Source organism: Lytechinus variegatus, chromosome 9, assembly GCF_018143015.1.
Source record: "Lytechinus variegatus isolate NC3 chromosome 9, Lvar_3.0, whole genome shotgun sequence".
Taxonomy (NCBI): Eukaryota; Metazoa; Echinodermata; class Echinoidea; order Temnopleuroida; family Toxopneustidae; genus Lytechinus; species Lytechinus variegatus.
Window position 1 is genome coordinate 22,734,149 of NC_054748.1, and position 12,654 is coordinate 22,746,802.

A 12,654-nucleotide genomic window follows, 5' to 3' on the forward strand; every position below is an offset into this window, starting at 1 on the left:
TAATGATAAATCCTTCATTAAATGAAATTTTAATATTTATTTTGTTTTCTGATGAAATTATAAAAGATAGAAATGATCTTATTCTGCCTCCTAATTATGCTTGTCAAATAAAGTGTATATCCCCTCCCCCACGTCATAACCAAACGCCTCCCTCCCCATGAATCGCCGAACATGCATGTTAATAATACAGATGACTACACCAAAATATGAAACTTTAATTTTTCTGTGTATGTGAGGATGTGTGTGGGTTTGAGTATGGGTGTGTGGGTTTGGGTGTGTGTGTATGTGTGTGTGAGGGGGGTGTCCTACAGAAGACGTAGGGTTTTCAGCGTCTAAATCTATACTTCACATACACTCCTTTTTATTCAAGTCTATACTCATTATACTCAATTCATTGTTTCATTAGGAATAGAATAATGAAAACAAATGGAAAGGAGGGGGAGGGCTATACACCCCCTATTTCTGTCTACGCCATTGAAAAGTTGCCCTATTTTGTGAAATAAAGTCCGTCATATTTCACATGTAAGGCAGTCACCCCTCACCTATCCGTCAAGTGCCCTCTCGATCACGCTCTCAGACTTCATAATGACCGACTTGTCTTCCCCCCTCAAGGGAATAAGATCCTAGAAAAAAGAGATTTTTTGCTGTTCCTCTCTGCCCTTGATTTTTTGTCCTTGTATTGTTTCTTTACCTCTTTTCTTCTTTATGTCAAATCTTCTCTCTGACCCCCCCCCCCACTCCAATATCTGCTCTTCAATTTTTCTTTCTTTTCTTTTCTTTACTCATTTCTAGTTTCTCTTTGCCTATCTCTCTATACCCATTTGTTATTTCATCCGAGCAAGCAAGCAAACAAAAAGACAGACAGACATACTTGTGTAACATAGTCATCACTGCATCCTACCCCTGTCCCCCTCTCTCTCTCTCTCTCAATCTGTTTCAGAATTTGAAGCACAGATCTTCTTTCCCCTCGTTCGCGCCATAATTTCAACTCTTAATTCCTGAGGGAGAACAAAAAATTCACGAGAAGAAAATATTTAAAAAAATATCACAAGACAATGTCCATTTTCACGCATCTCTGAATACGATGAAAGGATTTCTTTATAAGCCTTCTGAGTCCCTGCCGAATATACACAGCGGCGCATTTCCGATCCTCTTGGGGCGTTTTAAAAGCCATAATCCGCCCTACATATTTTCTGTCACGCGGTTCACGTGAGTCAACAGTCAGTTTGGGCAATTTTTCTCATAAAACTTGTGGGATAATGAGGGAGCCTTTGATACGAAACTTCTGTTCGCTGCTTTAGGGGGGGAGGGGGGGGGGGGGGGGGGGGGGGAGGGTAGGCGCGTCCCTGGCACGGCGTTGGATAATGGAATGAATATTTTTTGAAAGGGATAAGGTGCTTAAAAATGGCAAATTAGTCGAACCTTTCCTTGTCTCCTACTATTACCGCTGACGGCTAAGGACAAAAGTAACAAATGCAAAAGTTCTAGAGATTGTTGGAATCGATTTAGAAAGAAGCGCCAATGACAATAACCAAAAAGACAAATCAAGAAAAATAGTATTCTTAGTGGATTGCGTAGCCATAATGACCCTCTTTACATGTGACATTAAATGAGCTTTAGGTTTTTAAGAAGTTAGTTATTTTTTATTTCGCATTTCTTTTAATATCAACTGTATATTTATTATGTATTTCATGAATCATTCCAGCTTTCAGAATGGCCAGGATACTCGCCCGCTTCGCGGCGTTTTTTGCTGGACTCTATTTCATCCCACTTGGCGCTTCGACAGTATCAACGTTAGACTCCTGCCCAGACCATTGTTACTGTTTCGTGGTGTCGCGCAACGCACCCCCACCGACTGCACTCTTGTCGAGTTATATTCAAGTAAACGACTGGGTAGATGGTAGCAAGGCTATAGCTTGCTGGGGAAGGAAGGACATCCCACAACCGATTTCTTCAGGTTGGTAACGCTCATTGTCAACACGTACCAACAAAATTATGTTAACTTCTTTAAGTTACTTACGAATCAATCTAAGTATTCCTATTTCAAAAGGGATATGATTCTTGTGATGTCATTCGTGATGTGACTTAAATTTTTTTTTTTTTTGGGGGGGGGTTCTTTTGAATTAACAAGATGGTTCTTAAAAACAGATTTCAACGAAAATTTCCACAAATCCCCCCAAATGTTGTGCCAACAAAATAAGTCAATTGTATATCTAAAATAAAAAGGGTTTTCTGTAAATAATGGATGTTAAATTTAGATGCAATCTTTGTTTGATGGTATACTTTCCTAGACGAAATTCGATTTTAAAAGAAGGTGCTGCAGAATAGGCCAGTATTTACCCGCTAATCATAAAGGGAAAAATGCTCTTCATTTTTCTTTTCAGATATCAAGTACCTGATACTAATTGGAAGTCAGAAGCCCAAAAGACGTCGACAGAAAGATTTACGGGTAGGTCTACGATCACACACCCTAAGGGGAAGCCTGACCTTACGACGACCCCGGACCTACGTCATCCCAGACCCGACACCTGTACGTCGAAGAAACATCCGGACAGTCCCACACGACGCCCTCAACGGTCTACGAGAGATAATCCAGATTGATCTTCACGGAAACAAAATCACGGAGCTGAGCCCCGCTACCTTTCATGGGTTGTCCAACCTTGCGGCTCTTAATCTGAACGAGAATCGCATTAAGTCTCTGCATGCGGATCTCTTACATGATGCACTTGCGTTGAGGACATTCCTGGTGTCGGGGAACTCCCTTCGGTCCTTGCCGGAAACCATCTTTCGCAACAACCATCAGATCGAGAGACTCGACCTTAGCGATAATATCTTGTGGGGTGTTCCCGATGACTGCTTTCAGCCTCTCGGTGAGCTGACGTTCTTGAATCTCTCGTATAATCGACTGAATGAAAAGAACCCGATGATCTTCACCGGATTATCGAAACTGAAGGAGCTGTTTCTGCAGTGGAATAAATTCACGAGAATAGACCCGACACTGTTTTTGAGCAATACCCACATAAGGACAGTTGATTTGAGTTTCAACCGCATCAAAACTATTGCACCGAATGCGTTTCAGAATCAACGTTATTTGACATTTTTAGATCTGTCGGGGAACATGTTGACGTCTCTGAGTGGTTTATCTTTCCGAGGAGCTACTGCACTGAAAGAACTCGACCTATCCTTCAACGCTGTTGATGCCATCATGGGCGGTGTGTTTACTGATTTAGCGAATCTCACGAGATTACACCTAAAGAACAACAGGTTGCCGAACATCACAGCTGAAACTTTCGGTAACATCCCGAGTTTATCATTTCTCACACTTACCGATAATAACATTTCACAAATCTCGCCAAACGCCTTAGCTGGTCTTGTCGCTTTGGAGTTCTTAGATCTGTCAGGAAACAGTCTTAGCCATCTTCAGAGTGGGGCTTTTCAAGGTCTTGTAGCTCTGATGGAACTCAACCTTGCTGACAACAAACTTTATATCATTGAGCCCGAGGCACTGAAAACAACGCCATTCTCCTTTATGTCTCAACTGACGTGGTTAAATCTACAAGGAAATCGACTACTAGAGCTTCAGCGGGGTGTGTTTCGTGGTGCTCCAAGCCTGCGAGTTCTTACTCTTTCCAGAAATAGAATCTCTCGGATCGTACCTGATGCCTTTGGGGGATTCAACCGACTTCATCGCTTGATGATGAGCGACAACACCCTTGGAAGATTACCTGATGGCGTATTCAGGCTTCTAGGAACTCTTGAAACGCTTGATCTGCAGAACAACAGCCTCACCGAGATCTCAGACAGAGCTTTTCAAGGTCTAAGTGCCCTGAGCAACCTGAACCTTGCGGAAAATAAACTGACCAATGGGAAGATGAAATGGTTGAAACACATCCAGTCTGTCCAAACTCTGAACTTGATCGGTAACCGCTTCAGCGAGATGTCTTCGGAGGACTTTGAGGTAGCAGGGAATCTGCGCTATCTGTACCTTTCCAACAACAACCTAACAAAGGTCTCTGTCAGGAATGACTCCCGGCTCTACCTCTTCAACCTGACACTGTCTCACAACAATCTTACAAATCTTCAGGACTTCTCTGCTCACATATTGCCCGGGCGGGTGCTGGATTTGGCTGGTAATCCCTGGAATTGCAACTGCCGCCTAATCCATTACCTGACTGATCTGACCAGGAGGTCTAGAATCAGATTCGACAATGAATACCAGACCAGATGCAACTCTCCAGATCATCTGCAAGGTGTAAAGGTTTGTTGCGTCAAATGTTTGTCACACCAACGAAACCGACTCCAGACCGATCAAATTTATTACGTTATTACCAATGACAAGCCATCGGTCGGTTAGGAGTCGGTATCGCTGGTTCGACAGTGGCATGATCGAGCATAATATGCTAATGAATGTATGGTTCCATGACATTTACTCCGGCGAGAATTGCTCGGCTCTAAGTTCCACCAAACTAATGGAATGACAAACTTCAACCATGGGTTTTTACCATACCCTACCCTAAACCTAAAATAAACCCTTATTGCAGCCCTAACTCGAACCCTCCATCTTAGACGAAATGAAGCCCGGACCAATTGTCGCAGGAGCAAATGTCGTGTCACCGATTGGTGGGTAGTATGTTGTTGGTCGTTGTATAATTTTGTCAGCCTCTTTATATCAAGAATTTTGATTTGATAATCGCAAAAAATAGTTTATTGATATCCTTCACACCAAGAAATCGATTTATTGATATTACGATTGAAATTTTGATAGGCCTATTGAGAAAATTATGACTGCATTAGAAACGGTTAGCGGTAGCTATGCGAACAGCGGCGTACGCTGGCTATCAAAATCGCCCAGTTGGGCTAGTTAGGGGTTTGATTGCCGTTGTGGTTTCCAGACTTCTGAAGATATACCGTTAGAGCCAGAGAGCAAATGAAATATAGTTATCTCGGTTGGATCATCTGAAACATTTCCCTCACCTGTCTCTCCTAAGTTGATTCTGCCCTATATTTGTTTAGCCCCTTTTGGCGATTCAGTTCCCGAGAAAACTTAGAAAAGTCTTCTTTGTAATCTTTATTCCGATCGTTTATTTACACTTATTTCATGTCTTCCTTTTCCACCCACAGACGATGGACCTGGTCCGATCAAAAGTTTCCTGCATTGGAGATGAACTCGTCAATTTACCGATGATAACTGAAATCACTACCCCCAAACCAGCTTCTATTCTGACCCCTTCTCCTCCCAACTACATGGAGTTAGACAGGTAGGTCTGTGCATTCATCAGTTACGTAATAAGCCAAAAGTTCTTGCGTATGGGGCAGCATTTAAAAAAAAGGAAAGAAAGAAAAATAAAGAACGAGCGAGCGATTTTCTTTCGACTTGTTTGAAGCGACAACCAAAATTTTGTTACAAAATTTTGGTTGTCGCTTCAAACAAGTAATAGATTTTAATAGGAATATGATGTCACAATTCACTCACTCTTTTAAAGGGAAGTTCACCCTGAAGAAAACTTTGTTGTAATAATAGCAGAAAAATAATAAAAATATTGGTGAAGGTTTGAGGAAAATCCGTTAAAGAGTAAGAAAGTTATTAGAGTTCAAAATTTTGGATTTGTGACGTCATAAACGAGCAGCTGCCCCATGTGTTATGTAATATAAAATGTATGAATTTCAAATTTTGTATGGTTCCTGATGACTTAATTTTGTTTTCTTTTCATGATCGGGTGTGAAATGATTTGTCTATTGATAAACAAAAGTTACAGTGAAAACCATTTTCAATTTTCTGAGAAAATGACATTTCATTGATTTTTTACCATTCGCTATGTAGGAATGCTGCTCGCATATGACGTCACAAATCAAATAATTGAAATTCTAATAACTTTTAATTATTTGATGAATTTTTCCCAAACCTTCGGCAATATTTTTTATTATTTTTTCTGCTATTTTTATAATAAACTTTTTGTCAGGGTGAACTTCCCCTTTAACTTCCCTTTCTTTCCTTTTCCTATTTCTCATTTTTCCTGTTCTCGTTTATGGAACTTTTGGCGGCCAAGTGCCCCAAAAAGTGTTTGTGGATTTGATTGGAATCATATATTATATAAATGATTGTTATACCATAGTAAACTTAAGTTGTCATTTAAGGTCGCAAGATGGCGCCAGACCAGATTGTGGAAATGACAAAATAAACCGAGAGCAACAGTCTCAGTCAATCATAATCGAGAAAAGTTGTCGGATATGACGACTTTTAGGCAACTAAATGTTGATGAAATGCTCTATATAGGAGCGTTGCATGAAATACAGTTTTACTGATTTTCACTTACTAAGGAGTTCTCGTACCCTTATAAAAACAATAGTCAGTGAACATCAATTAACATTATTGTGTCTGCCTTTAAACAGTTCGCGTACAATGGCGTCGATGCTTCATGACCCGCGAATCCATAGCTCAGGTGGTTACGGATCATATTAATTTATAATAAAGTTTAAGTATTTGTTTCCCTCCCTTGTTTTTTGTATTTGAACAATTTCCTTGTCTTTTATTTTCTCAGATTGCGCTGGTCATGGGTGGTGCTAATATGGGATTCGGCGACGGACACACCGATTTGCAACGGAGCCTTAGTATCTCCAAGTTTCGTCCTTACCTCATACCAATGTCTCACACGAATCACCAAGATCAAGTCCTACTTGCGCCTGGTATCAAGATGCCCGCAACCTCTGGACGGGAATTGCCAAGACAAGGTGTGGACAGCGCCCTCTAATTTGGAAATCAAAGTTTCAGCTGGACAAGGCACACTCACCAAGTTCCTCCTGGTTGCAGAAACGTATCGCGTGTTGCGAATGCACAGGGTGTTACCAGACGCAGCCCCTCAAGAGTCAGCGGTGGTTCTTCTTGAGATGTCACCCTCGGTTGACCTTGCGGGACCTGCTTCGGCCATCAATATCCTGGGACAGTCACCAGCGTTTGGGCAGCTGATTGGCAAACGTGTCCTCGCATCAGGGTGGTGGACTGACCACTCAAAGACACCGGAAGTTGTAGGAAGGCAGAAGCGACGGCATTACCAGTTGACATCTTTGCAGTGTGGATCGTCCAATGAGGTCCACCAGCCTTATCTCTGTGGACATCTCGAACAGCATCTTGATGACTACAAGGACTGGGACAGTCTTGGGACACCAGTGACGATAAGGGAGCGCAACCAGTGGAAGCTTGTCGGTATCTTGGTGAAAAATGAGGGCGCTGTCGGCTTTATTAAAGACGTTAGGCAAGAAGGTGATAAGATTCATCAGATTATTGCTGGTAATCCGCGTTCAGAACGTATGTCACATCCGTACTAGGAGCTGCCAAAAACTCTTTCACCTAACTACGGCCGTGAACTGTTTTAAATCCTGCGTCCACCGTAGGTGATTGCTGAAAGTGTTGCGTTTCCGGGTCATCCATCTGTCGGTCCCGTTCCCAATCGCAAGATTGAATTGAGGCTGCAGCTGTAATGGTACCTGAAGGGAAGTTGATTGCAATTTGCTGGACTTTGTTCTAGGCATTACAAATCCATGTAATGACTGCATCTTTGATGATCAGCCTATCAATCTAAACCTTTGACTTATAGGAAGACATAGGCAAAAATCAATCATTAATTTTTAAATCGGTCGATGAATTAAGTGTCATGTTGTAAATAATATTTTGTACTTATAAACAAAATTGTACAGTGGGTTAGTCTATTTATTCATTTCCCTGATGTAAATAATACCTCTGACTTCTGACTTGGAGACTTTTTCTTTTACCCATCTTTTGGCTTATCTCCTGCCCTATGTTTATCATTCTCTCTTTCAATCATCTGGCTACTATTTTATCAAAGAATTTTGTTATAATCATGGGCTGGTCGTATTGATGGAGGGGGGGGGGGGGGGGCGGCTCTTGCCGACCCAAATTTATCATGATCAAGAAAAAAAGAGAAAAGACGGAAATAAGGGTGAAATATGACATTATTTTTCGAATATTATTTTGTCAAAATCCATCACAAACTTGGATTTTTCTATTGAAAATGTTAATATTTTGCTCTCTCGCAACTTCTTATTTTCTTATAGAGGTGCTGCGTGTATTGTTCTCTATAGGCAGTGCACCCCCTGGAATTCTGGTATAGGAGTGGAAAATTTGATTTAGTGAAATACTTTTTTTGTTTGCTTGTTTCTTTCTTTGATTGTCAAATTTCTCGGGATCAAAATAACCTTCACTTTTTGGTGAAACTCTTTTTTAGGGTTTTTTTTGCTTGTCAAATCATTTTACGTCAGCACCCCCGTAAAAAATCGTTCCCAGGCCCTGAGCTTGCCCTGCACTTTGTTACATTGTACCCATGTACATTGCATATTCATTCTTTTATCATTGCTATTAGATTGTCACATTGGCAATTTGATTAATTTATATTGTTTGTTCATGAATATTGTGAAATTCGTATTTTGGCTTAACAATAAATGCAGAAACTCCTGCGAAATAACGTTTATTTTTCTCCTTGTCATGTTTTTTTTAAAAAAATCTGACCTTTTTTATTCTGTCTGTATCAGTTTATCTACTGTCATTCTATTTCTATATCTATCTATCTATCTATCTATCTATCTATCTATCTATCTATCTATCTGTCCGTCCGTCCGTCCATCCATCCATCTATCTATCTATCTATCTATCTATCTATCTATCTTTCTTTCTTTCTTTCTATCTATCTATCTATCTGTCTACCTACTCTATACATGTATCTATCTACCTACATATTTATCTATCTAACTAACTATCTATCTATCTGTCTTTCTTTCTATCTATCTATCTTTCTGTCTATCTATCTATATATCTATCTATCTATCTATCTAATACCTATCTATCTATCTATCTATCTGTCTACCTGATCTATACATGTATCTATCTACCTACCTATTTATATATCTAACTAACTATCTATCTATCTATCTTTCTATCTATCTATCTATCTATCTATCTATCTCTATCTATCTATCAATCTATATATCTATCTGTGTCTACCTACCTACCTATCTATCTATCTATCTAACTATCTATCTATCTATCTATTTATCCTATCTATCTATCTATCTATTTATCCTATCTATCTATCTATCTATCTATCTATCTTTCTATCTATCTATCTATCTATCTATCTTTCTATCTATTTATCTATATGTCTACCTACTCTATACATGTATCTATCTACCTACCTATTTATCTATCTAACTAACTATCTATCTATCCATCCATCCATCCACCATATCCATCCATACCCACCTACCTCCCTATCTTTTTTTCTATAAGTGTTGTTTATATAGACATGCCACCTTACTGATAATTGATGTAAACAGAAAAATCTCTTTCACGTGGCAAATGACCTCGTACAGGTGACGATATTTCGTAACACGAATGTTCCAAAAAGATAACGGATGAGCTATCTATTACATAACATTTGAAGGTGGTTACAATATGAACTTTGTAATGGGTTCATTTGATGGAAGTTGCACACACATACGGTCTCTGTGTTTTATTGGAAATATCTGTACATTTTTAAAGGACAAGTCCACCAAAACAAAAAGTCGATTTGAATAAAAAGAGAAAAATCCAACAAGCATAACACTGAAAATTCATCAAAATCGGATGTAAAATTAGAAAGGAGAATGAAATCATTGGAACAAGATAGCTTGTGTGAAAACAGAAAAATCAAAGAAACAGATCAACAAAAGTTTGAGAAAAATCGGACAAATAATGAGAAAGTTATGAGCATTTGAATATTGCGATCACTAATGCTATGGAGATAGCAAATTGACAATGCGACAAAGATGTGTGATGTCACTTGTGAACAACTCTCCCCATTACTTTAGTATATATGTCACTTGAATTGCCTCTTTTATCACATCTATCCATAGATCATGTGTTCTTTCTACATGAGGGCATGTAATACATATTTTTTAAGAATACATCATGGATAAAGAGTTTGTATCATCATAAGAAAAAGCAAAAAGAGACATTTTGAGGGTATTTTATAGTCCACCAAAGGGAAAGTTGTTCATCAGTGACATCACACATCCTTGTCGCATTACCAATGTGAGGATCTCCATAGCATTAGTGATTGCAATATTCAAATGCTCATAACTTTCTCATTATTTGTCCGATTTTTCTCAAACTTTCTTTATTCTTATTCTTTGATTTTTCTGTTTCTACACAAGCCTATTTGTCGGGCTATTTGTTCCAAAGGTTTCATTCCCCTTTAAGTTTCGCTTAATTTCACGGTGTCTCAATAGTTGTGTTCACATCCTGGTCGGTGTGCAAATGAGCAAACTGATGACATCACCCATTGACTATATTCCCATTTTCTCCTCATTGTCCTGTAAAACGAAGTTTTATTTCGGCCTCCCTGGACACGTGGAGCTACCACTGTCTTAACCATGCATGGACCTGTATAGGTCCAATATGTCCATGTCTTAACAAACATTTTATGCTTCTTTCAAGTTGGTCCTTATTGTCAAATCTGTAAAATTGAAATATTATATATTTCCAACAATAAAAACAAAAGAAATAGTGAGTGAGGGATATCATCGACTCTCTCATTATTTTGCATGTCATTGAGTTGTGCGTATAACAGTTTTGTGAAAAATAAGCGATCGAACTTTTAAATATCAGAAGATGTCATATTTTCCAACCGATTTTAATAAATTTTTCTGCGTTATGCTTGTTTGAATTTTTTCTATTTATTCAAATAAACATTTTTCAGGGGTGGACTTGACCTTTCACATCAAAAACTGTGGTGTTAACCGGTGTACATAGAGGACCACACCAGTTGTTTTACGCCGGTGTTAAATTGGTGGTGTTAGTTTTACACCTATAGGTGTAATTACGACACATTTGGTTGTTACATTTACACTATTTGGTGTTAGATTCAATCTCTAGGGTGTAATTTTAACAACTCAGGATGTGGTCCTCTATTAACACCATCTGGTGTCAGTTTTAACACCACAGTTTTTACAGTGTTAAAAACATAAATCGTAGTTTCCTAACGTGTCGAGAAATGATGATCGTTTACGAATTGAAGGCTATGATAACACCTTAATATCCTTAGACACCGCCCATTTGTAGACACCTCTTATGTAATTGTAATCTTAAGTATTCCTCAATTACATAACACCTGTCAAAATTATCAGCAGTTTCTATCTATCTGATGGTACGGTATGTTTGTTTAAGTTCTTGGTAGACCGTGAAAATGAAACTACACGTGTATCACTCTGTTTGTTCGATATATTTAAAGGTGTGTGACCTTTTAAAGATAATATTTCGAGTCGAATGTTACATTTTAAAAACGCTGTTTCATGCTTAAAGGGGAAGCTCACCTTGATAATAAGTCCCGGTAATAAGTTTGTTTTCTAGAAAGCAGAGTATTAGAGAAGCAAATACTAAGTGCACACTGGCCCACAGATGGGGGTGCTTGGGGCTCTTGCCCCCCCCATTTCTTTTACGACTAAGAAAAAAAAAGGAAAAAGAAAGACAGGTGGGTGGAATAATATCGTTTTCTAGTACAATCTATCGCAAAATTTGATTTTTGTAATAAAAATATCGATTTTTTTTGTTCGCTTGCTTCGCTTACTCGCAACTTTTTATCCATTACACGTGGTAGGCCATATCTAGCCCCCTCAAAATTTTAGGCTCATTACACCACTGCTTGTGAAGGTCTGATTAAATTCCGTTAAAGAACCAAGGAGATAGAATTTTCTTTTTTGTGACCTAAATTTAGAAGAGCACTTCTTCCTTCATATGTGCAATTCATTAAAATGCCATTATCTAAAAAAAAAAAGAAAGTGATTTGTGATATGAATAAATCACCAGACACGTAATTTCACACCCATTCAATAAGAAAAATATTTATGATCATCATATTTCATTTTTATGGTATTTTAGTTTGCATGATGTGGATGCTGCTCAAATATGACGTCACAAATCTTCACAACTCGCTTATTAATTCTTTGATGAATTTTCCACCAACGTGCACCAGTCTTAATGTTGTCTCTATTTTTTCTGCTTTTATTAAAATTAACTTATCACCAGGGGAAACTTTGCCTTTAAGGCCGTCACTAAAAAATATTGTTAAAACTTTATCGTCCGTCATTGTAATCCTTAGATGTAGGGGAAAACCCGTCTATCACAAGTTTCTACTTTAGCAAATTTATATATGGTAATTTTTTAAGGTTACGTCAAAATAGCCATTGACGTCTTTTACAATGTTAAAGGACATTATTTGGGCATAAAGCTCAAAATTTGCAGTGTATAAACGCTGTTTAATTTTTTTTAAGCCCGTCATTTTACACAACTTTAGTTTAAACTTTTAAACTAGTTGTTTAGACTTTTTAAACAAACCCGTCAATTTTTTAAATGTTAAAACATTTAAAGAATTGTTTGATCTCTTTCAAACAACTTGGGTAAACGCATAAACAACAGTTGTTAAAGTCACGGGCTTAAACAATGGTCTTGAAATTCTAAACAGCGTTCTTTATGGTGTGAGAGAACAGTTTTCGAAACTGAAGTGGCTATCCTGGATAAATATGCATGCTGTTATTTATCGTTATTATTAAAATGCACACACGATACAAACATGACAAGTTTAATCAATGATGGTTTACTGTAAAAAG

The 12,654-nt window shown here is 38.4% G+C and overlaps 1 protein-coding gene across 1 annotated transcript; it reads left to right on the plus strand.

The window, feature by feature from the left end:
- The first annotated feature begins 1,677 nt into the window (after positions 1-1,677).
- Positions 1,678-8,482, plus strand: LOC121421767 (protein artichoke-like). The gene is made up of 4 exons (XM_041616566.1): positions 1,678-1,957; positions 2,385-4,258; positions 5,122-5,258; positions 6,540-8,482. The coding sequence occupies exons 1-4, from the start codon at positions 1,714-1,716 to the stop codon at positions 7,321-7,323; spliced, it is 3,039 nt and encodes a 1,012-aa protein (XP_041472500.1). The 5' UTR covers positions 1,678-1,713; the 3' UTR covers positions 7,324-8,482.
- Positions 8,483-12,654: the final 4,172 nt, after the last annotated feature.